The 26,450-nt window shown below is 31.4% G+C and overlaps 2 protein-coding genes across 3 annotated transcripts; one reads left to right on the forward strand and one right to left on the reverse strand.

The window, feature by feature from the left end:
* Positions 1–911: 911 nt before the first annotated feature.
* Positions 912–3,591, reverse strand: LOC108987477 (protein SRG1-like). Of its 2 annotated transcripts, none has more exons than XM_018960403.2 (4): positions 3,248–3,591; positions 2,262–2,509; positions 1,844–2,168; positions 912–1,430 (listed from the first exon to the last, which is right to left on the reverse strand). In XM_018960403.2, exons 1-4 carry the CDS (start codon positions 3,503–3,505, stop codon positions 1,164–1,166), a joined length of 1,098 nt encoding a protein of 365 aa, XP_018815948.2. In that variant the 5' UTR covers positions 3,506–3,591; the 3' UTR covers positions 912–1,163. The 2 variants fall into 2 exon arrangements, with proteins under 2 accessions (XP_018815948.2, XP_035545266.1); XM_035689373.1 differs by having other exon boundaries at positions 2,262–2,512.
* Positions 3,592–19,892: 16,301 nt separating this feature from the next.
* On the forward strand, positions 19,893–23,158 carry LOC108987484 (codeine O-demethylase-like). Its single transcript, XM_018960409.2, has 4 exons — positions 19,893–20,198; positions 20,516–20,760; positions 20,828–21,152; positions 22,368–23,158. Exons 1-4 carry the CDS (start codon positions 19,929–19,931, stop codon positions 22,638–22,640), a joined length of 1,113 nt encoding a protein of 370 aa, XP_018815954.1. The 5' UTR covers positions 19,893–19,928; the 3' UTR covers positions 22,641–23,158.
* The last annotated feature ends 3,292 nt before the right edge of the window (positions 23,159–26,450 follow it).

Genomic DNA, 26,450 nt, shown 5'->3' on the forward strand with positions numbered 1-26,450 from the left:
TAAGAGATAATTTAAAAACTATAAAAGTGTGACACATTTACAAAGTGAGATATGAGTGCAATATATAGTGTTAGTAATGAAAAATGAATTTTTATATTATGTTCTCTTAAAATTGCATAGAAATCGAGATTTATTTTACGAAGATAATAAGGTCAAAGATCCAAAAAAAAAAATATATTTCGTCTTGGCTTTCTAAGGTGCTTGGAGTTGGAGATGATTGTTTCGATTATCTATTTAATTATATAAGATGCGATTGTCTAGATCTAGATATAGAGCAACAAGACAAAATTAATTTCCTTTTTTTATTTTTTAGAAATTTTTTTACAACTTTTCGAGCTATTACCACTTACATGATTCCTAGTGGGCAGAGTTTGTGTGCAAGATAAAGGGCCTTCTACTCAGGTTATCGGTTTTTTTTTTTTCGTGGAATGAGAAATCCTAAATTCTTCTTTAGGAACCGTTTAAGCTATATTGATAGAGATTACTTTTTTTTTTTTAAAGAGGACGGTATTCCAATTTTATTGATAACTCTCACTTCTGACAGACGAAAACTACGGTTACAACCAGATACCTCACTTTGATAGAGATCACTTATTTATTTTCAGATGCGGTGATATTTCCTCTCTGTATTTTTATTTTTGAGTAATGCTAGATACAAATTTTAAGGTACAGATCCTTTGTAAAAAGATAGACTACATCAAAAAAAAGTGATTTTTTTACTCTTTTTCATAGTGAGATTCAGTTTTTCATAAACATCTGTGCGAGAGACTTGTATCCTTGATATTTGTACAACTCATTACTCTTTACTTTTAATTTTAGTAGGCTATCCCATTCTAAAGTATATTCGAAACTTTCAATATCTTTTATCATGACATGGTATAAAATAAATGAAATGAGAAATTCTACTCCTTATTCCTATTCAACAATGTATAAATAGTTACTCGACATTCTTTTCTCTTTTCTTTTTAAGAAAGAAAAAAAAAAATCCTAGTTCCAGTTACTGGCATGGAAGATCATTCCTTATTCCTATTCAACAAGGTATAAATTATGATCATTAACATCACTGAAATTCACTGCAACATCCAGAGCTAAATTCTTGCACAATCTATCACCTTTGTGGCTACTCAACTCCTGCTTTATTTAGCTAATGCATATTCAGCGAATCAGCATCTGTTGCCTTCCCCATTATCTATTCTCATGAAATCAAGGTATGACTTACCGTTTAGTTTTCGATCAAAAAAGTCCTTAAAATACTTCTCCACTGGAACCCGTCGAAAATTTGCTGGGTTATGAGGGCCAACAAGGCTAGGTGCAGGTCCCAACTCTGAATCTAGCTTGGAACTATAAAATGTAGCAATGGAGAGCCTTTCTTTTGAGGAGTTTACTGTTGCCCTATGCTCGATGCTCCGATAAATGCCATTACTCACAATCTGCAGGGCAAACAACAAATTTTAGTATCAAATGTCAACTTCACATAGAAAAGAGATTATATATGAAGTTCCAACTTAGTTTCTGACAAGATTTTAGGTAATTGATGAAGTCATGAATGTCTTTTTAACTTAAAATTTTAGGTCTTGCAGAGCAAGAGTCTTATGCTGTTTCTGCATATAACAGATTCCAGACCCTGGAAGAGGCAACCAATATGCAAGAATGAAATGATCTAAATGATTCAGATTACCCTCATAGACATTCTCCTAGCTACTGTAGTTTGATTCAAGGGATTACATTTTACACACTAGTAGCTTGGTTGAAACATAGAAGGGGAAGCTAACAATTGTTTTCCTGCACAGTTCTGTTGATCAGGTTTTATCTATACTGTATTTAGATCAGAGTAAACTAGCACCTCCATGATATCTCCAATATTGACTACAAAAGCATTTTGAAGAGGTTTTACTGGAACCCATCTTCCATCCTTTCGGATTTGGAGACCTTCGGTTTCAGTGAGCTGAGAGAGAATTGTTAGAGCATCTGCATCCGAATGTGGAGTAAACCCAATGGCTTTATCTGGTTCAGGGCATGGAGGATAGTAGTTCATCCTCATAGACTGAACTCCATCACTAAACAGCTCCCTCATTTCCTCAGCATCCATCTTCAAAGATTTGGCCATGTGACCTAAGATTTCCATGGCCAGATTTTTCACTTCTATAGAGTAAGCTTGCAAGGTGTTTCTGCAACACAAATATGAAGTTGAATTCAAATCATGTATGTGCATTATAACTCTAATTAGTGCATTTAAAACCACACTGAAGGTACAAAGAAACCTGAGCTTTGGGGGAAGCTTTTCAAATAGGTCACTCTTTCTCAGATTGAGTGGAAGAGTAGTTATATAGAACATGTCAGACCAGTCCAGCTTCTGATCCTCTGAAACTACAAAGAGCTGCCCAAAGCCCTCATGATTGTCTGCCTGTTGCCAAAGCTTCTTTTTCTCTTCATAGGGAAGTTTGAAAAAGTTCTCAATTTCTGTTCTGAATTCTTCCAGCAAGGAACTACTGACTCCATGGTTTACAACCTGCTTTTAACAATATAAGAACAATAGTGCTAATAAGTCAAAGTAGTGATGCTACACTTGAATACGAGAGAGAGAGAGAGAGAGAGAGAGAGAGAGTGAGAGGTGAAGGGCAGGGCAAGTGTTGGCCAATTTATAGCAGCGCTCATAATCTATGGCAGGGTTCATGTGTTTTTGGCCTGGGAGGCATGTTATTCAGATCAAGTTGTCTACGGTTGGTAAGATTAGTGCACCGCCTTTATTCATGTCTTCATGAGTAGCTACACTAACAAGGAATAAATATACTTTCCCCCAAAAATCACAGGGGATTCTGCACCTTGCATCCCAAACTACAAAAAGAAAAAAAAAAAAAAAATTGGCATATTGGTCTTTCCCACTTCCAAGAACTTGCCATCAATGCCATGTGTTGCCACAATACTGATAATTGGATCTTAACAGAGGATTCATGTTGGTTGGAGGATGCAATGTTCATGTTTGGTAGTTTGAGATATAAGAAGCATATTCCTGGGCAGTCTAAGGTTGCTAAGTGTAATTTTTTTGGGCCAGAGTATTTTGGAGATAATAAAGTATTTAGCAAATGTGGCTCGAGTTTCTTCTGCTTGGGGTGAATATATCTTCATCTGAAACTGACATGGATTAGAATCAGATACTCGAAATCCTGAAAACATAAGTTTTCTAGGAAAAGCAAAGTAGATGAACCTATTTTGGCTCTTGTTTGGCCTGGAAGAATACAGAGCATACCTGGAAGAATCCCCAGTCCTTACAAGCAGAGTGCAGCCTCTCCAATTCAGAACTGGAGGAATCTTCAACAACCAACCTCTCAAGATCGATGACCGGCACCGATGGAAGTGATGACTCAGAGGAGAGGAACGAAAGGTCCTGATCATCTCGGACATAGATAGGTGGGATGTTGGAGATGGGTTCCTTGGCCAGCTCCTGAACACTAGGTACTATGATGGATTTTCCGAAGTTAACTTGTACTTCTGTTTCTGTCTCCATGGAGGCCTTCCTGAGGAAGAGCAAAACCGGGCCCTTCGTTATTTCTAGCTTCCCAAATACTGACAATTTTGAGTTGACGACGCAAGTTTGAGCAGGCCGAGGGTCTCGTGGGAGTCATCTAGAAAGAATATATTTTATCCCAAAGGTTTTTTATTCATAAATAAACACGATGTGAGAATATGATATGTACGTACGAAGATATTCATTTTTTATATTCATTTTTATAAATTTAACGAATCTTAATATTTTGTGTTAAAAAATTTTTATTTATAAGATTGTATAAATAACCCATCTAATAAATTTATAAATAGTATAATTCATTTTAAAAATATATAAATTATTCCTATTTACAAATAGATTTATGAATATTTTATTAATTATAAATTTATTAATTAATGGGTGGCTCTAGAGCTACTGCTCCCGGAGGATTATTTTTTTATATATATTTTTAAATATATTTTTTTAAAAATTTATAATATTATTTAAAAATACTTTCTTAATTATTAAATAAAAAAATAAAATATCACAGCTTCTAGCGATAAGAGGAGAATATTTTCTTATACCCACGCTTTCTTCCACGCTCCTTTCCTAATAATATGTTTTATTGATATGTTTATTCGAATATGAGTTTCATCGAACCAATCTCGCAATCACATACAGCTCTTATACCCACGCTTTCTTCCACGCTCTTCCATCCTAATGGAACCATAAAAAATAATAATAATAATAATAATAATTTATTACCATTACAGCCAAGTTGTCATATGTATTTAATTGTATTTATAAATAATAGCAAGTAATTGCAATTGTAAAAATACATTTGTATGTAATTGCATATTGTGAGTAGAAATATTTTGATATTTCCTTTTTTATTTTTGTTTTCTTAAATTTAGCTTTTAAAAAAAATGATAAACGAGTAAAGGGTCCTCGAGCTCTCGATTGAGTACTTAACTTGATTTTTAAATTACGTTTTAATAGTGAGGTATTCTGTAAATAGTAGTAAAAAAATAATAAAAAATATTAATAAAATAATAAATAATAATAAGATATTTTGAAAAAGATATTCTCATATACCCAAACTAAGGGTACGTTTGGAATTAAAATTCCTCTCAACTCATTTCAATTCATCATTACAACTTTTTCAAATCTCAATACAAAATATAATAAATAATTCAACTTTTTCAAATCTCAAAATAATAATAATAATAATAAATAATATTCTAACAATATTTTATTATCTCAACTCAACTCATTTCAACATCCAAACACAATCTAAACCTTAGTCTTGTGTCAAGTCGATTTTAAACATCGTAAAAAAAGTTCAATTCGAGTTCAAATAATATTTTTTAACAATCAGCCGAGTTTGACTGTACACTATTCAATGAATCCTATTTGAGTCAAACTCTAATAGTATTCATTCAAACTCAACTCGATTACAGTCCTTTAGTAGGGAAGAGATTAGAAAATATTATTGATATAATCTTTGGAGTTGCTGTTACGTGCTAACTGACAATCTCATCGGATACATTACCTAGAAAATTGGATAATTGTGTAAAATGTTAGACCTGATTTTGTTTTACAAACTTTTGATACCATCTCATCTTATTTTACAAATATTTTCAATTTCAAAGTTTTAATTTTTTAATATTTTTATATAATCATTACAATTTTTTTAAACTTTCAAACAAAACATTAAACGTAATTTAATTTTTTCAAATCTCAAAATAAAAATAATGTTAAATAATTCTATTTTAACTTTATAACTTTTTATTCAACTTTTTCTCGCTTATTTTCTTATAGATTTTTAAGAAGTAAATTGGTGAGAAATCTTGACCTTTTCCATTGATTATAAAGCAAAGACTGCCGCCATACACTCCTATTTTCCAGGGGCCGATAAGGGATCTTTGATAAATAGAAAATACTATTTGAATCGAGAATTTGTATAGATAAGATCGACCCATCTTTTATTTATTTAATAGTTAAATGAGTGATTATTAATAAATTGATATTTTAAAAAAATATATTTAAAGATGTAGAAAAAATGGTTGAAAAAAAAAAGAAAAGAAAATATAAAAAGTACATTTGTGCTTATTGATATAATGTTGGGTACCATTCTTGATCCCCATAGCATTGTCCTTGATCAATAGCATGGCATCATTTGCTCATATCTTCCTCACAAAACCACTAAAATTGAAATTTTAATGATTAATTGAGGGAACAATGGCATTGGAATAGCCATTTGTTGTAATTCGATAAGGAAAAGCTAGAAGAAACTGTATCTATATTGAAAGGTATTTGGCATATATATATTGAAACGACGACGACCACAGACGGAATATTGGGATCAGATGAAGACGAAGACGATAACGGTGACTACAACAACTCTTTGGTTTTGTTTTCACGAAGATGAAGACGAAGACGAAGTCGCCTTCCACGAAATTTCCCTTCATTTTATGTTTTATATCCCCAAATGAACACTTGCAAGATGCTCATCTTCTCTTTTAGCACTCTGTTCAACCACGACATCCACTACAATGTTCAATTGGTGTTGGTAAGGAAACGGCGGAGGGGCAAATCCGAATGGAAGATTTGGGGGAGAAGGTCGAAAACGTGGAAATAGTCTTCAAAACGAATCGTTTTGAAAAAAAAAAAAAAAACCAGCTCAGCTAATGTGTGGTGTTGGAGACTTAAGTGGGGCTAAGAGTAGAATTACTTATTTTTAAATCATGTATAGATCAAGATTTACAAATTATGTGATTTATGATAATACGTCAGATTGTAAAGTAAATCTAACGTATCATATAACGCTATGTTAGTTTATAAATTTATTTATATAAAATATTCTCTTTGTGTTTGTAACACTTTTAATTGTTATATAATAATTTACCATATAATATATAACCACATGGCCGTGAGATTTACTTTTGTGATATCTTTAGCAGTTGTCCGTAAAGAATCAGACCACGACCATCTACGATCGGGAAGAAAAAAAACACATCAAAAGGAGGATGATCAGCTTATTAATCGACCCTCTCCCACAAACACGGAATAATTAATGGGCGATCAGTTTTGAAATGGTCCCAATTAGAAATTAAATATATCATGAGTGCATGCATGCTTATCAAACCTTTGACTTGTCGCAGCCTTAATTAACTAGCTTATCCTAGTCTTGATTATTTTAGTTCTAATATCTTAATGCATGGGTTCCTCCGTTACAACGCAATATAATTTTATGCATGTATAATATATGAGTAATGCTATATACAATCACAAAGTATACAAGCGCTGCATAATGGTTTTGAAAAAGAGTAAGGTTCACTATTAAAAAATTAGTGTTTTTTTTTTATGTAGGTCCCGTATTTACTAACTTTTTTCAAAAAAATTATGCAATATTTACATACTCTACGACTATAAATATCATTTCTCAAAATATATATGAATCGAGAAAAGAGGTAGCTCACATAGCTAGGATGTTGAAATTCAGAACTAACTAATTTTATATATACATATATATATATATATATTTATATAAAGAGATATAAAAAGTACAAAATATATCCTGCACATGCATGCATCATGCTAAATTTAGTTGAACTGCCATTCCAATAAGCTCGATCGATCCTTTGCATGCGTTGTCTTATTGTAACTAGGCTTGTGCAAAAAGGGCCTTGGCCCGATCCATCCGAAAGACCCGCATTTTTCAACCCGAACAAACACAGATTCATCGGGTCAAAAGTTAATTATGGGTTTTATTCCAGCAACCCGTCAAATCCGTCGAAATCAAAAGCAAAACCTAATCGAAGGAAGACTTGAAGACGAAACATTCGACTCGAAAATGAAGACTCGTGTTTGCCATCACCATCTTCTATCATTGCAAAGGTGCTCTCTCTCTCTCTCTCTCGGTAAGATTTAGGTTTTCTGCTGGGAATGTGTTTTGGACTTTGGGTCTGTTGCGGGATGAAGGGAGAGAACGTGGTGGGTGTATCATTGTCGTTGTTTCCCGACTTCAAGCGAAGATGGGTGAGATCCTTCACATCCAAGGTGGGCAATGCGCTGTTCTCATGGATTTGGAGCTTGGTACCATGGATCTGGTATGGGTACCCTTTTGATCTCAAAGATCATAGAGGAATACCCAAACCGAATGATGCTCACCTTCTTCATCTTCCCATCCTTGAAGGTCTCCGACACTGTTGTTGAGCCTTACAACACAACCATGTATGGGAAACTATGAGGATGACGAGATATAGCTCTGAGAATTTTTCAGGTTCCCGTATTTATCCTCTCTCTATGTATTGGTTTCCTGAGAAATTTTTTTTTTCTCTTTTATTTTTCTCCTGTTGGTAGTGTGAGAAGAGAAAAATTGTCTATTACCATTGTTAAGATCAACTCTGGGAAGTTTTCGGGTTCCCGAATTAATCCTCTCTCTCTCTCTCTCTTGTTTGTTTCCTGAGAAATTTTTTTTTCTCTTTTATTTTTCTCCTGTCGGTAGTGTGAGAAGAGAAAAATTGTCTATTGTCTATTTGTATATTTGTCCTCAAATCTGAGATAAATTAAATTGACGTGCAGTTGGATTTTTTTTTTTTGGTAAATGTCGGGTCATACAGGTTCGACCCGATTCTATTTTATTTGGGCTGGGTCAATTCAGTTTGGCGCCTTAAATGGGAAAGTTTGGGTCGGGTCGGGTCGGGTACAAACCCGGCTATTATGGGTCGGGTTGCTGCCCTAATTGTAACTACCATCGTGACAATGCATGGTATCTTTTTACCTGCATTTTGTAGAGGAGATCATATACTTTACCTACAAATGAATTTTATAAAACTGAATGAATAAACTTATGTAATTTAACGTGATATGTCAAATTATAAAATTTATTTTATTATAAAATACATCCTTATCATATCAATTACGTCAAGTTATGATATATTTTTATAAATCTGACACTTCTCTTTATAAATAGAGTGGAGCTACTCTGCCGCCCCACTCTTACATTTGGGCGTACCGCCCAGCATTTTCTTTTTCTTTTCACATTTTTTAATACATTTTAATATTTTTAAAAAATAAAAAAATATACCAATACATTTAAAATCACTTCCTTAATCATTAAGTTAAAAAAAAAAAATTTGACTAGCGGTCAAATAGAGTTGTCAAAGTGGGGAGACAAAGTAACTTTTTCCTTATAAATATAGCACTTCTCTTTCTAATGATTCCTCCATTTTTATGTAAAGGTGATGTAATTTATAGGTACAAACCAAGTCAATGTACCCGTCTGTGCGGTGCCAAACAATATTATATATATATATATATATATCTATACTATATATAATAAGTGTCGATAGCTATGAACAATATTTTTGTCGTCCTCTGTGTTGCTATCCATTTTTTGTGTGTTTCCTCTTTTTTATCCTTCTGTTTTAGAGTTGTGTATCCATTTAATTATGGGTATTTTGGTCTTTGAGATATTTTAGCCTTTTACTTTTTCCCTTCCCGAGATATGTATTTTGGTTTTAACTCGCTTTATTATTTTGTTTTAACTCTCTCTCTCTCTCTACCTTTTTTCCCTTCCCGGAATGCTCTATCTTTTCTTTTCTCACAAGGTGACGCTCTCTCTTCTCTTTCTCTTTGCATCTGCGTCGTCTTCACGCGACTTCTCTTTTTGGTTTTTGTCTTCAAAAGCGACGGTCCCTCTTTGGCTTCTCTCTCTGGTTTGTTTTTTGTCATTTTTTTTTTTTTTTTACTTTTTGGTGCTATTGGTTTGGGATTTTACAATGGTTTGTTGGATTTTTTTTTTTTGTGCTGTTCGTTTGGGGATTTTACATGGGTTTGCATGTTGGGGTACTATTCGTTTGCGAAGAAATAAACTTTTCTCTCCACATCTGCATGTTGTGGGTTTGGATGTTGTGGGTTTTTCGTTAACTTTTTTCTTCAGATTTGCATGTTGTGGGTTTTTGTGAAAAAATAATTTTTTCGTGGGTTTGTTAGGTTTTTTTTTTATGTTGTTTGCTGTTTATTTTTTTGTGCTTTCCGTTTCATTGATTGTTTTTTTTTTTTCTCATTTCGTTATTTACTGATTTTTTAAGAGATGCAGTTTTTTTGGTTGTTTGATTTTTTTTTCCTTTGGATTTGCATGCCGTGAGTTGTCTATTTTATATTCTTTGCTTTTGTTTATATCCTTTTCTTATGTTGGATGGGGATTTTTTATGTGTTGGTTTGCATGTTGTTTAAACTCGGTTTTTTTACTTCTTGTTTCGTTTTTTTAAAAGATATAATTTTTTTGGTTGTTTGGTGGGTTTTTTTTTTTTTTTTTGCACGTTGTGAGTTCTCTGTTTTGGGTTTTCTCTCTTGGGGTTTGTTATTTGCAGCATTAGATTTGTCTTCATTGATTTTTTTTCCTGTAGATTTGCATGTTGCAAGTTATTTTTTTGTTTTTCAACATGGATTGTTCTTGAAATTTTTTTAATCTAATATAGGTTTTTATTAATTCTCTGTTTTTTATGTTTAGTGGGTTTTTTTCGATGTAGATTTGCATGTTGTGCGTCGGAGGTTTTTTTGGGTTGTGTGGTTAGATGGAAGTCAGTTTGTGTTTGGTTATTTGCTTTCCTTTTGTATGCTAGTTTTTTTGGGTGCTGTTAGTTTGGTGATTTTACATAATTTTTTTTTTTTGGGTTTTTTGGGTGCTGTTAGTTTGGTGATTTTACATGGATTTGTTAGATTTTTTTTTTGGGTGTCGTTGTTTTGGTGTTTTTACATGGGTTTGTGCATGCTGTGAGTTTTTGGTATTTTTTGCGAAACAATAAACTTTACCCTTCGGATTTGCATGTTGTGGGTTTATATGTTGTGGTTTTTTTGTATTTTTTTGTCCAAACTGGTTTTAATATTATGTTTATTTTTTTTTCTTTTTTTCTTTCTTTGTGGTTGAGGCTTGCATTTTTTTTTTTTTTTTTGTCCTCATCCCATGTTGGATGATGCTCACAAATGGTATTTGTTTGTTTGCGGAAGAAATACATGAGTTTTTTTCTTTTGCTATGTTGTGAAATATACGGTTTTGTTTCAAGCTTTAAAGCTGATTTTCTTTTTTTAGGTGGTGATGTGGTGATGTATGATCAGAGATGTAATTTCTTCTTTTCCCTGGGTTTAAGTGGGTGTGTTGGTGCTACATATCTGTTTTTTTTTTTAAAGACTGGTTTAAATGACTGCTTTGATGCAGCTCACTTGTTGTAGTCAGCTCTGATGAAAGGGTTGCGTCTGAGACACGAGAATTTGTTTTTGTATTTTATTGCTCATTATTATTATATTGGTTACATGATATGATTTTTTTTTTTAAGTTTCTATATTTTTTTATATGTTTCAAGATTTGATATGTAATAATTATGATGGCTATCTGGTTTTCGTTTATTTTTTGTAGAGCGTTTCTAACAATAGGATTTACATTGGAGTTTTACTTTAAGGTTTGCCTTTCTCAACTATTTCGTTATGATATGTGATTATTTTTTTGCATTCTGTGATTTTTTTGGGTGTATTTTTCTGTATTTTGTTAGTATAGATCAGATTTTTTTAAATTTGTTTTGTAGAGTTTGAGTTGTATGAAGTTAATTTTTTCAGGTACAATGCAGTATTGTGTTTTTCCGTTTATATAGGAATAGTTTGGTCTTTTTAGAGGGGCTATAGGTTTTGCTTTAATGGGACCCTATCGATATGGCGGGGTAATCCTCACTTGGATCGCCATATTGTAGTTTGTGGTACTTTCCGTAGAAGGCAATCAGGGTTCGGGTGGGGTTTTGCAGCCATTCGATGTAAATGGTTCCTTGCAACTATGAAATGCTTTATTTTTCGTGTCTGAAAAATTGATTAGATTTGATTTTTGTGGTAGTTTTTTTTTTTGGATGGCATTTTTTATGTTGCTTTAAGACATGCATTTTTTTTTAATTTTTTTTTCCCGTTGTCGATGATGTACTTCGTTTTTGTGAAAATAGGTAAGTGGATTTTTGTCTGGCCATCCCATGTTTGTGGACTTATTTCTTTTGGAGAAGCTTTGATGAAAGATATGATTTTCTTGTTCTTACTTTTAAAGGCTGTGATGTTTTAGCATTTAATGGATAATATTTGTTTGTTTGTGGAAAAAATATGTAGATTCTGAAAAAATATATAGATTCTTTTTGTTTGCTATACCGTGAAAGATAACTTCACTTGGTTTTGTTTCAAGCTTTGAAGATGATTTTTTTTTTAGGCGATGATGTGGTGATGCATGATCAGATATATATATATATATATTTTTTTTAATAAGTTCAAGTGGGTGTTTTGATCCTGCAGATCGTTCTTCTTTTTTAAGGCCGGTTTAAGTGAGTGTTTTGATGCACTTCACTTATTGCAGTCAACTCTAATGACAGCGTCATGTCTGAGACACGGAAATTTTTTTTGCATTTCATTGCTCATTATTATTATATTGGTTACATGATGTCATTTTTTTCCCCTGTTTGTATTTTTTTTCATTTGTATATTTTTTGTTTCAATGTTGGTTTTTTTTTTTTTAATTCTATGATTTTTTGTTGTCTTCCTTGTAAAAGTTTAAAGTTTGTTGTGTTATTTGTAGTTGTTCTATTTTTCCCTCTCTTATGTTGCAATTTTTTGAGGTATATTTAGCAATTTAAAATTTTTATGTTTTGACCTGTATTATGTATAGATTTGTTGAATTTTAGATTTAATGATATTGTTTTATTCTCTTATGGCACAACCTTTAAAGAAAGAAATCAAATTCCAAACAATCACACAATTCCTCTACATGCTCTAATCACAAAATTAGAGCAATTATTTGTGACAAAGTATTTAGCAGCGCATGATGGTTAGAGTGACAAAATATTTGTTAGAACAAATATTTGTTTTGTAATGTATGTAGCTTAAGAATAAAATCATGAGAGCCATGAGGTGTATAGTGTTGTTTTGTTTGAGAAAGCTCAAAGGTGTGAAAATGAGATGTCAGGAATATGGTTCTCGTGTCATATCCGTTCCTTTAATTTATGTTAATAGATTCTGCAAGTTTGGTATATAAACCCATCAGTTTATTAGTAGAGTAATCAGATGTTCGCTTGTATAAGAACAAATGAAATGATCTTCTTTAAAAAACCTGGACTACATTTTTTTAAATTAGAGCATATAAGTCAAAAGATCTTTTATAAATTATGATGGAAACAAATCATAATTATTTTATTCAAGAGTTTTTGATTGATTTCTTTTTTTTAAAACAAGGGAGGAATGTTCTCAGTGTTTTGAACTTTGGTTATTGTTTAGGACTTAAATCAAACTACATTTTGTAAACTTATATCAAACTTCTTATGCATGTATATTACTATGATTATAGCATGAGTTTTGGTTATTGTTTAGGACTTAAAATCAAACTACATTTTGAAGCTTATATCAAGCTTCTTTTGCATATATTATTTGTTTTCTTTCATATTTGATTTTTTTTTCTAATTCAGTTATAACTTTTAATTGTTATATGATTTATGAATTTGTAAGAAAATATTTTTTTTTCATAATGCAATTATGTTATTTTTATTTCTATCTATATATATTTCATATATATATATATATAATGACCATATATATTTTGTCTCCAGTGGGCAAACGTCCCTTGGACGTTTCATCACTACTAGTATGTATGTATATATTATATATACATACACACACATACATGCAAGGTCAAGATATCTCAATTCATGTTGTGAATGCAGAAAGGATATATTCATGGAAGCGTAATATACTATTAATAAGATGTACTATATATCAATCATTATTTACTCTCACACTCTATATTTATAATTTTTTCATAGGATGCATGTGTGGTGTTTTTTATAGAGTATAAAAGTATTTTTTATAAAATGTAAAATGTGAAGTATTGATAAATAATGACGGACGAGAATTCTTCTTGTTAATATATAGCTAGCCCAGCCCGGCCCCCAATAAGAGCAAAATCTATTCTGACATTTTCTTTCTTAAAAAATGACACTTTCTGTAATTAATGGAAGATAAATTGTATTTCCCCAGTTGTTATCTGCTAGTGGAAAACTATAAATTCGAGCACCTAGTGTGTGTATATATATATATATATATATATATATATATATATATATATATCAAGCAAAGGCACAGATCACCCAATTTGGAATTTCGTTAATTAAGAACAATTGCGTGGGCACGCAGCTACTGATCATAAGTAGATTAAATTTCAAACCAACTTAATAATAATAACAATAATAATAATAGAGAAAATCTTAAAACCGGTTGGTCTATTATATCCCAAATAACAACGTCCAATATATGATTGACACATAGACATTCCAAATTAATTCTCGTGCACGTAGCCGCACATCACATTTGCATTCCCAAACCAATGCACGTCCACTTCGCACACCGTAGGTCCTTTTTTATTTTTATTTTTATTTTATTATTATCTCATTCTCTCTTTAAAGGGTTGAGACAATGATTTTCATTTTTGGTCATACTTCTAATTGGACAGTGGCATGGGATGTGGGGAGGGAGAAGAGGTGGAGTGCCTGATCAGCATGGGAAGTTGTATGAGGAGATCAAGGAATGGAATGGTGGGGAAGATTTTTTTAAAAAAAAAATGGAAAATTTTATTTTTAATTGATTGTGTGTTGTGTTGTACATGACCCAAAAAATTACAGATCCGGCCTTTGAATTTTAGTCCTTATTCTCATCACTGTTTGGCCTACACATTATTTATCACTCTTCATGACCAAAGCCAGAAGGAAAACAAAATAGATTGATACCACAACAAGTGCAGGAAAAGTGAAAATTTTGTACAAGTTTCTTGCCTTTCTTTTTTCTTTTTTCGTGTGTTTACAACCGAGCAAATAATCAAAGGTTTTCGAGAAAGAGTCTAGGGCGTTTTGGTCGTGAGGAGTTGGAGGATAGCTTGCTGTGGTACAGCTTGTTGCAGCGAGTACGTGTGGCAAGAATGTATTATGGTGGCTCTGGTGCATGGGATTCCATGGAGGCTGCGGCTTGTTGAAGGAGGCGAGGATTAGAGGAGAATATGTGTTTTATTATGTAGTGTAATGAAGTCTATTGTAATTTCTATGAAATTGTTGATGTGGCAGAGTGTTATTGGAGGCTGTTAATGCCTCAATATTGGATGGACTGCTGCAAAACATTTTTCATAATAATAATATGTTTTGATGTTTGATTTATGAAAGTGATACGATAGGACTTGATGTTTTCATCTTTTTCTCGAGTTATTTCTATATTTTTCTTTCTGTTATCAGAAGTTATTTCGAACTATATTATATTTTATGTTTATGAAAAGTTCTTTCAAATTTTTTTGAGATAATTTAAGCCTTTTCAACCTCTACTTAATTTTGATAAAATAAACTATGTATATTATATTTTGTACTTTTTTCTAAAACCTAAAAATAATAATATAAAACGTGAGAAATATGAAATTATTCAAGTTTATACAAGTCGTGCATTTTGAGTTTTATATGAACTGTGTAACATTTATATAATAATAATATTCATTCTTAATTTTGTGGATACAAATGGCTCATCGAGCCGAACTTTGAATATTCTTTAAACAACTTGTCGATTGGTTTTATTTACATGTAGCCCTAACCTTGACCACTTCATGATGATATGATCCATTTGGTCGACAACAAGTAGTACAGCATGATATATAGTGTCGTACGTTTTGGACACTTGGTATTTAAGCACGTTTTTATTTGCTTGGAAGAATACATCATGATCACATGGAGGAGAAAGTAGTAGTACTACATGTGGTGGATGAAAACATTAAAACATCACGCCACAAGGACAACTCATGCAATGGGATATTCTTCAGAAATTTTGGACACTTGTTCTTACTTTTGGCCTTAATTTGGGATAGGCATTAGGCAAAAATATTAATTTAGATATAAGTCTTGGTCCGTGACTTGACTAAAGTACATGTTTATCAATTCATTATTTCCCCACGTGATGAAATAGCTCCAACTGCAATTCCAAATTAAGGGAGTTTGACACATACAAAATAATGAGATATATATATATATATTTAAAATGTTAAAATTATAATATAAATAATTAAATCTATATTTTTTCATAAGTTTAAGTTTTTTAGATAAGTGGTAATTATTTCAGATAGTATAGAACATGTGTCCTGAGTTCAAATCTTTATTTTATACTCTATCAATTTAATTAAATATTCTACATGTTAAATCTATTCATTGAAGAGGAGTCTGACCCCACACACAAGGGATAGGAAGAGTTAAGATTATGATATAAATAATTAAATCTACCTCTTCATATAATTTCGGACTTTTATATTTAAACTTTTGAAATAAATGATAATTTTACAAAATAATTATTACGCACTCAACACGTATTGACGTCGGTCCGTCTTATAAAGATGAAAAAATATTAATATTTTAACTTTTTATAATTATATAGGTCTCATAATAAATACATTGTATATATTGACATATGATATATGCTTGCAAATAGCAAAACTGGTGTATCATTAACTGAATAATATATTAGTTTTACGTTGAAACTAATTTGTCTTAAAACCGAAGGAGAGAAAAATTTGTAACCCTAGCACCCTAGCAGCTAATTATTTCTACCTGGTCATTGAATTAAGGAACTAGTCTTATCGCCTATATATGGATGAAATTCGTACTACATCCATCAATATCTGTCTATACTTAAAAGCCGCTATATATGTACTGTTCATTACTATTGATGTTACTGTTCATAAAAAATAATGAACAGTCTAGAGGTTTCTTTTTTTTTTTTTTTTTTTTTTTGCACGTGTTTTTTTCCGCAAGTGTTTATATTACCTTCATTACTGTTTATCACCAATAATGAACAGTATAGAGTTTTTTTTTTTTTTTCGCAAGTGTTTATATTACCTCCTTCTCTTTAAATAGATTTTTTTTTTGTATTCATCTAAAGAGTAAAATAAATTATTACTTCTGTCAAATGCTTGCTTTAAAGTTGGATTGTTATGTAATTTTTATTTATAATTCTTGAATTTTTAGTGATTGTATTAGAATTTGTAAAAGCAAGTATATATAATTGAATTTATTGGATCAAATTTGTGTGATAAGTATTTTTTAGATTTTTATTTAAGTTATTTAGATTTTTATAGAGTAATACTAAAAGTGATATATCATCTTTAATCTTTAGATTTAATCTAACGGTAGAAGTTTAAATATTGATTTAAACTAACATAAAATAGATAATTAAAATATAAATATTCTATCATACACTTAAAATTAACTTCAATTTATATATATATATATATATATCTATTTGCCTATATCTTAAAAGATGTTATCCTATTACTGTTCATCAACAGTAATGAACAGTAATGAGGTTGTGTGATTTTTTTTTCGCATATCCCTATACTGCTCATTACTGTTCATCAACAGTAATGAACAATAAAGAGGTTTGTTTTTTTTTTTTTTCACGTTTGTTTTGTTTTTCTGTTTCTTTTAGGGTTCATCTGTGTGAATGTCAATGTGCAACGTAATACCACAATCGTGTGTGGGGAATGAGAGAGAGGGAGAAATGAAAGGTGGGGAAAAATATTGGTTTATAGGTTTTAAATTACAACTCTTCATCTTTAATTTTTAGATTTAATCTAACAATAGAAGTTTAAATATTGATTTAAACTAACATAAAATAGATAATTAAAATACTAATTTTTTATCGTTAAATAAATAATAAGATTTTACTGTACATTTTTAAGAAAAAAAAATTATCTAATTAATTTGAATTTTTAATATAATTAAAATTTCATAATAAATGATGAACATAAATAAATAATAATTTTATTTTTATACATTAGATTATTTTAATATTCAAAATTACATTTTATTTTTTTCTTCAATTTGACAGATGTGGCAAACGTGCTTTGCATGTTTACCACCACTAGTATGTGTGTATATATATATATATATATATATATATATATATATATATATATATCTGCATATACTTAAAAGCCGCTATACATGTACTGTTCATTACTGTTGATGTTACTGTTCATTAATAGTAATGAACAGTCTAGAGGTTTTTTTTTTTTTTTTCTCAAGTGTTTATATTATCTCTTTCTCTTTAAATAGACTTTTTTTTTTTTTTGTATTCATCTAAAGAATAAAATAAATTATTACTTCTGTCAAATACTTGCATTATAGTCGGATCGTTATGTAATTCTTATTTATAATTCTTGAATTTTTAGTGATTGTATTAGAATTTGTAAAAGCAAGTATATATAATTGAATTTATTGGATCAAATTTGTGTGATAAGTATTTTTTAGATTTTTATTTAAGTTATTTTGACTTTTATAGAGTAATACTAAAAGTGATATATCATCTTTAATCTTCAGATTTAATCTAACGGTAGAAGTTTAAATATTAATTTAAACTAACATAAAATAGATAATTAAAATATAAATATTCTATCATACACTTAAAATTAACTACAATTATATATATATATATATATCTGCCTATATCTTAAAAAAGGCTATCCTCTTACTGTTCATCAACAGTAATGAATAGTAAAGAGGTTGTGTGGTTTTTTTTCGTATATCCATATACTGTTCATTACTGTTCATCAACAGTAATAAACAATAAAGAGGTTTGTTTGTTTTTTTTTTTCACGTTTGTTTTGTTTTTCTGTTTCTTTTTGGATTCATCTGTGTGATTGTCAATGTGCGACGTAATACCACAATCGTATGTGGGGAATGAGAGAGAGGGAGAAATGAAAGGTGGGGAAACGTGCGAATACATTTGAACTTCTAGAAGTTATAATATTAGAATTAGTCAGTATATTAAAAAATTATAATGATATTCTTACACATTATTTATTATTATTTAACCATCTAGTACTTGTTTTTTTTCTTTTTGATATTTAAATCTAGATTAAAAATTCTAGAACATGACCTTCTTGCATAATCTAAAAGAAAATAAATTCAATCAATCAACCAACTAATGAATTTATTTTTAATTGAATTACATGATTATGCCAGTTAATTAAATTTATTTTCTTTTAGATTATACAAGAATGCCATGTTCTTATATTTTTAATCTAAATTTAAAGAACCAAAAAAAAAAAAAAACTAGTAAATTAGCAATAATAAAGAAAATATACGACTATACGAATATCATTATCCATTAAAATTTCAATACTAAAAATTAAATCTTATCATTTAATTATTTAAATAATATATATGTATAGATTCCTTAGTGCTGGTTAGTTTTCAAAGATAAAACTCAAAATATTGAAAACTTTAAAACTTCATAACACATTATTATAATTTTTTTAAATTTTTATATAAAATAAAATAAATAATTTAATTTTTTCAAATTTTAAAATAAAAATAATTTTAAAAATTATATTTTAATAATATTTTATTTAATTTTTTAATTTTAATCTCAATTCATTTTACCTCTAAAAATAAACGAGACCAAAATTCTTGTATCGGAGCTTATGACCAATATTAATGTTTGGGAAAAAGTTAGGGATTTTGCCAGTGACTCCCGCCCATTTATTTATTAACTTAATAATTAAGAAAATATTTTTTAATAATATTATTATTTAAAAAAATTAAAAATGATGTGAAAAAAAAAAAAAACTTTGAATTGGCCTAGCGGGAGCCAGCGGTGAGTGACCCACCCGTTCGTACCCGCGTGCAGTTGTGGGAGTGTCGAACATTCACGATAGTGGCGTGCTGACATGTGGACCATGTGATCTTAAACGCATGGCTAGTTCGTGCCTGATGCCTGATGGTTGAGTATATATCACTCGTGAATATACCATATTGTACATGATTGAGTACGCACATGGATTTTTCACAGACCCACGAGACTTGGATATCTCAAATTCTTGAGATATTTATTTGTTGAGTGGCTCTGCAGCCACGAGTCGGGATTCAAATTTTTTTATATTTTTTTAAAGTGAGGTCTAATTTTTTATAAAGGTCTGTGCATGATTTATCTATTTAAAATTTGTATAAATTATTTCTCTTATGAAATAACTTGTACTTATGTGTATATAATATGGTTACTTTTGGTTCTTCAGATAATATAATATAAAAACTTTTCTGTACCTTATTTAGAAAAAATAAAAAATTACAATTAGTTTTCCATCAAATTAAGTTAATTTCGTTCTTGGGCACCATGCTTAATTGTTCTAATTAGGTTCTAGCTAGGTTCAAAATTTCAAATATTCTAAACTATAAATATTAACCACCTAATGACGATTTAAATTTCTTAATTATAGAATTCATGCATGGGTTTAGGTTGTGACGATTTAAAGCCCTAGGTTTTCGTGCTATATCAGGACCAACCATCCCCCCTCCCCCAAGGCAATTAAACCGATCACCTACTTGTGCAACTAGGTTAAGCAATGGCAACACTGGATGAAGTTGACTTTTTGAGCACAAATTCAGTTCTCAGCATTATGGAGCTCACCAAAAAGCCACTTACAACAATCCCTCAGGACTATATTTGTCCAGATCAAGAGCCAGTACTACTTGGTCTCTCTCATGAATGCAATACTACCAGCTTTCCTACGCTTCCAACAATTGACATGGAAAAATTGATCATCGGGGAGACCACAGACTTAGATCAACTAGACAAGTTGCATTCTGCTTGCAAAGCTTGGGGCTTTTTTCAGGTTTTTTCTCAAATTTTCTTCAACAATTAGAGTTTATTCATTAACACGATTCCCCTTCACGAATCTCAATGTCTATTTAGTTTTATGTACATAACTAGGAAGGTATATATATATATATATATATATATATATATATATATATATAGTTTATGTTGCGGCCTTCATTTCCCTTCGATTCATGAGTACTCATCGATCGATCCCTCTTGCATGAATTGGACCAAAGCAGTGTCTATTTTTTTTTTTCCTCTTCTCGACAATTGAAACAATAATATTATAATCCTTAAGAATTAAGTCGTTGTTGTTTGATTGTTTTACAGTTGGTGAATCATGGAGTAAGTTCTTCACTACTAAACAAGCTGAACAAGGAGATTGAAGAATTCTTCAAGCTTCCCTTGGAAGAGAAAATGAAATACAAGGTAAGGCCAGGTGATGTTGAAGGCTATGGAACAGTCATCCGACCCAAAGCTCGAAACCTTGATTGGGGTTATAGGTTCTACATGACAATCAACCCTATTCACAGGAGAAAACCATATTTATTCCCAGAGCTACCTCCATCCTTGAGGTTCTCTCTCTCTCTCTCTCTCTGATCTCATGTAAACATTTTGTCATATTTTTTCTGCTTTCTGCAGGAACACCTTAGAGTCATACTTCTCAGAGCTGAAGAAACTTGGCATGACACTTATGGAGTTGATGGGAAAAGCTCTGAAGATAGACAAGAGAGAGATGGAGGAGTTATTTGAAGATGGGATGAGATCAGTGAGGATGACATGCTATCCGCCATGCCCACAACCAGAGCTTGTTGTTGGCTTTCCTCCTCACTCTGACGCTACTGGTATCACCATCCTTCATCAAGTCAATGGAGTTGAGGGTCTCCAGATTAAGAAAGATGGGGTTTGGATTCCTGTGAACTTCCTTCTACATGCCTTTGTTGTCAACGTAGGAGACATCATGGAGGTTTGTCATATCGTATTTTTCTAGATCATCTGCTTCTGATTCCTCCGTCTCTTTTGGAAAGAACGTCTTTTAAAATAAAAGCACGAGGTGTATTGAACGCATGCACACATGTACTCTATCATGTGTGTGCGCATATATTTAATTACACACTCTAGCTAGTAGCGCGCGCACACAGATACACACACACACACACACAAACTCTTGCATGCGCACGATGGAGTTGCACGACAAAGAGAGGATCCTTTTCATTCCGACTGCCTTGCCCCTTTTCTTTGTTGGTGCAAGAGGTGGCGCCAGTCCCAACAGGGCTGCATATAGTAGTAAGGCGAAGGGAAGGGTACTCCCTTTCATCCTCATTTTTTTGAGTTTTTATAGATGATTAATGCTTAATTAATGTAAAAAAATTATATTAATTTTTCTTTAAATTAACGTGAGTTTCTATAATATGTTATATCTATTTTATAATTTTTTTTTTTTTATAAATATAAGGATCGATCATATTAAATGAAATTTCTTTGTATAAAACTTTTACATAGACCAAACACTTAAAAATATTTTTTAAATTTTACTATTATTATTTTTATTATCCAAGTACTTAATTTTTATTATTATTGGGATTATAAACGACAGATATTGGACAAAGATATATACCGTCTTTTGTACTCATGTCAAAGTACAAGATCAACTCCATTACTAATTATTAAAACAACTTCGGACTGAAATTACTTTTGGTTCGCGACCAAGCTTGCCCAAGTGGGAACATTGTGGGTATCTAAAATCATTATATATCAAACAGACATGACTTACTTATTTGACAAACATTATCAAACCAGAACTTACTTATTGTGAACTCTTTTTATTAATTATATTCACTACAAGAAAAAGGAACTTTTGTGACCATTTAATTGTGACGAAAAGGCTATTTGTGATCAAAATAGACTCATTTTAAGTGTAAATAGTTATTTCGTTGGAATTAAATAGTCACAAATAAATAATTTTCTTGTAGTGATTCATCAGCTAGCTAGGATATATTAATATTTAATTGACACTAAAGTACAGACACATCACAACTACATGTTGTCACCTATTAATTGGCAGTTATAAATAAATATATTGGTAAGAAGCTGAAATCAGACATGAGCTAAGGCATGTACATGAGTTGCGCGTAGTATATACATATATATGTTGTCATGTACTGCATGTGCCATTTTGCAGATCTTGAGCAATGGAGCCTATACCAGCGCTGAGCACAGGGTAGCAGTCAATTTAGAGAGAGAAAGGATATCGATCGCTGTGTTCTTCAACCCCAAATCCAAGGCAGAGATTGAGCCTTTGAAAAGTCTGTTGAACAATACAAAAAGCCCACCTTTATTTAGAAGGGTTTCCATCGAAGATTTTCACAAAGATTTCTTCTCCCGTGATTTCAAAGGAAAGACAAATTTGGAGTATTTAAGGATTAAAACTGGGGAAGGTAATACTCATGATTAAATCAGAACTATAACTGCATGCGCGTGTCATGTAGCTATATATATATATATATATGTATATATGTATATAAATGCACCCATGAATAATTACCATATTTTCAATGCCCAAAATTGATAGTTTACACAGTACCCTAAACTATTGAATTGTTAGCAATTTGCATCCCAGTTAATTAAGAATCCGTGAAAAACAAGGCTCGTACGTGACATTAATCTTAATGCATGGTCATAATCTAACTACTGAGGGTGCAAATTGCTAAAACTTGATAGTCAAGGTATTCATAAATTACCAATTTTGATATATAGTTTATAGTATAAATTATAATAAAAAAGAAATATGGCAATTCATGGGTAGTCATGTGGTGTGTCAAATAATTAGAAGTAGTAGTACTACTACTACTCTTATGTCTATGATCATGTTGTGGTCAAAGGGGAAGACACCGTAATATTATTATTCTTGTCGTCTTTGCCACAGTTGTACATTATATATGGGCCCGATCCAGCTTGGTTAAGTATATATGAATGAACTGTGTTCTGTACAAAGCTTTTATATATAAAGTGGAAAATTAATTAGCAGGGTTATTAATTATTGTGATTTCTTCTGAGATTTATGCATTAATCATCACAAGTGTAATTAAAGAGAGGCTTGACTTTTAACACTTCACAATACACAACATTCATGATATGAAAAATGATTATTAATTGTGATAAAAATAATTATTTATGATAGGAACAAATTCATTTTAATAGGAAATAGTTATTTTTATCACATATAATTGTTCGCATATAAGTGTTTTTCTTGTAGTAATTATTTTACCACTTTTAAGAAAAACTAGAGGAATTGTATGCCAAAGTTGTTATTTTGAAGATGAGAAATGCTACAAGGAAGCCTTACCTCACATACGGCCTCCACCTAACGGCCAACATGTGATTTTTTATTTTTATCCCCTTTTATTTAAACACACAAATAGAGTTATTACGCTCAGCAACTCTACAACACACATCTGTTGAAGGAAAAAAATTAAAAAATATCAACATAAAAGTGGCGCTTGAATTTCTTCGAACTTGCAGCGATTTATAAATTGCCAAAAATGATTAAATGCAGCGATTATTATTAGTATTTGCGACGATTTTGAGCGCTAAAAAATATCTGATTTCTTGTAGTGGCTTATCGTTCCCAATAAAGCATCAATGCCCTTTTCCATGCATATATATTAATCCAGCCCTACAATTAATCAATAATACGATCCAATTCCGATAGTAATATATTATTGAATCAACTAGGGAAGTCTGAGTGGCCTTCTCCTAAAATTGTCCGTCCACATGGTTTGCAAAACTCAAAAGTTAAAGCGAGCTGCCTGCTGATTGAAGTGCCCTAATAATGGGTTAGTTAAAGTGCCATTACAATGAAAAATCTTAAGGTGCTTTTAATAAGATGAAAGTACTGCTATACTATAATATCCTGCATACTCATGTAAGACTATTTAATAATTAATTTAACATAATAACCCTCATGCATGTTCGTTATGTTCATAAACATTAAACATTACTATATATGTAGATATATTATCTTTGATTCTGAGCAACATGATTTTATATCTACTCGTTAATTAAATAGCAATTGATTAAATATCTGGGCCGACAGTAGTGTTAACTATAACAGAATGTGTCTTTTGTGACAGAGAAAACTGTGACAAAAAAATGGCAAACAGTCACTAAAGATATTTGGTGAACCGTCACCACGACCATCACCTAAAGTGCGTCACAGAAAACATTTGGTGATGGTTTACTGTTCAACCGTCACAAAAAATATTTTTAGTGACGGTTGGGAGTGTTCAGTTCAGTACAACGTTTGAACATTCATTTTTTTGTGACGGTTGGGAACTATAACAGAAAGTCACGTTCCGACATAAAATTAAACGTTCGGATGTTAACCCGACCGATTGGCGTTCGAATGAGAGAATTTGACATTCGTTGATTATCGTTCGAATGTATCATATTTACGTTTGAATGTTAATGCGTCCGAACGTTAATTACAATAAACGTTTGACTTTTTGTTCGAACGTAAACGTAAATGTTCAAACATAATGCGTTTAAAGTTTGGACGTTATTCCGAATGTAAACGAATGAGCGTTCAAATGCAAGTACTTTGTTCGAACGTTAATCGCTTTATCGTTCGAACGGTTTGTTCGTTTTAGTGTAAGGACGTTCGAACGTTGGTTCGAATGTGAACCAACGTTTGAACGATTTTAATTTACATTCGAACGTACAAGAAATACTAATTTCATAAAATTTAAAAACATAATACCAATTGTATCATATTACATACCATCAATTAACAAGTAACAATGTCTTATAAAAACACAAAATTAGATATTAAAACTAGCCACAAATACTGATAAAATTTATTTATTCTTTTTCCCTTGCCCACCTCGATTCCGTTGCAACGACATAACACGCTCCATTTGCACTATCATCTCCCGTTGCACTTGCTCTTGCACTTCACTGCGTATTCTTTCCTCCTGGTCTCTCTGTTGGTCCTGCAAACACTTCTCTAAATGAGACTGTCGTTCTAAGAGAGACTCTAACTCTTACTGTCTCGACCTCATATACTCATTCTCACATCGTGCAACTTCTAAATCTGCAGTAAGATTATTAATTTATGAAGCTGATGAGGTTGAGGAGGATGAACATCTATGCTTGATAGATCGTCCCAAACCTCTTGCCATACTAGAATGCGGCCCGAGCACTTGCTTGAATATGTCTATGTCACTAGGAGAGTATTCTTCAGAAGCCGACTGTATCTCCATCATTTTTCCCTGCAATTTAAAATGTAATGATCGTAAATAATTAGTAACGTATTAAAAGAAATAGAAATAAAAAATAAATTATTCAAATGTTATATAAATAATTTATTTAACAAAATTAACATTGCTTACATAATTATCTGCAGCGACATGATCCATCCACTCATTATGCTCATTAGTGTGAGCAGCAGCATTGACATGAATGAGGGAAAAGTTTTCAGGATCATCACGTTTCTAACAAAGCGACATTAGCAAAAAGATAATGTTAGTACTTGAATAAAAGAATATCAGGAAAATAAATGAATTCTATAATCTTTTAATTATCATTTTTTTCAGCAAGACGGTGGAACGACCTTGAACCGACACAATGGTGGACAGTCAGAGAGGATCTATCCTGTGAATTTGTAGAACTCAAGTGCTACAAAATATATTAAGAATGTTAATTGTCATATGTATACATATAATATATAGAACGAATATGAATGTAAATAATTAAAAGATATAAATGTAAAATACCTGGTAATCTGGAGATGCGAAAAGATCACAACACTTTCTCCAATCATCTAACTTCATCTACTGAAAAGGAGACTGCGCAGCCTCTTCCAACGTCTCAAACTTCTTGAAGTGGTCATGACATCGTCCTTTGTGACGTCGGAATAGTATAGCCATCATCAACTCATTCACGGTTCTCAAATCCTCGCTACGGTCAAAATCGAGGTCAAATTCATCCTAACAAGGGAATTAGGTCAAAAATATAATATACTAATCTAGGTAAAAAAAATGTACTAAAAAGCAAACTCACAAGCGCACGACTTCGAATGTGTTCCTTAATCTCATTCGGAACATATCACCATGAACGCACATAAAATGGAGCATAAGCTCGAACTACTGTGCCAATATAGGAGGAAAGTGCTACTGCACTATCATCCACTTCTCCAGTGGAATTATCAGGAATTGTGATCTTCAATTTTCCGTGCCTTTTATTTTTTCAAGAGAGATTCCACGTG

The sequence above is a fragment of the Juglans regia genome, chromosome 4 (assembly GCF_001411555.2).
Source record: "Juglans regia cultivar Chandler chromosome 4, Walnut 2.0, whole genome shotgun sequence".
NCBI classification, from domain to species: domain Eukaryota; kingdom Viridiplantae; phylum Streptophyta; class Magnoliopsida; order Fagales; family Juglandaceae; genus Juglans; species Juglans regia.

Excerpts from the sequence above, each read along its gene's own strand:
- LOC108987477 (XM_035689373.1), bottom strand. The coding sequence starts at position 3,505 with ATGGAGACAGAAACAGAAGTACAAGTTAACTTCGGAAAATCCATCATA. Across the intron at positions 2,513-3,247 it reads AGGACTGGGGATTCTTCCAG|CAGGTTGTAAACCATGGAGT; the intron begins GTATGCTCTGTA and ends TATTGTTAAAAG. Across the intron at positions 2,169-2,261 it reads AAGCTTCCCCCAAAGCTCAG|AAACACCTTGCAAGCTTACT; the intron begins GTTTCTTTGTAC and ends TTTGTGTTGCAG.
- LOC108987484 (XM_018960409.2), top strand. The coding sequence starts at position 19,929 with ATGGCAACACTGGATGAAGTTGACTTTTTGAGCACAAATTCAGTTCTC. Across the intron at positions 20,199-20,515 it reads AAGCTTGGGGCTTTTTTCAG|TTGGTGAATCATGGAGTAAG; the intron begins GTTTTTTCTCAA and ends ATTGTTTTACAG. Across the intron at positions 20,761-20,827 it reads GAGCTACCTCCATCCTTGAG|GAACACCTTAGAGTCATACT; the intron begins GTTCTCTCTCTC and ends TGCTTTCTGCAG.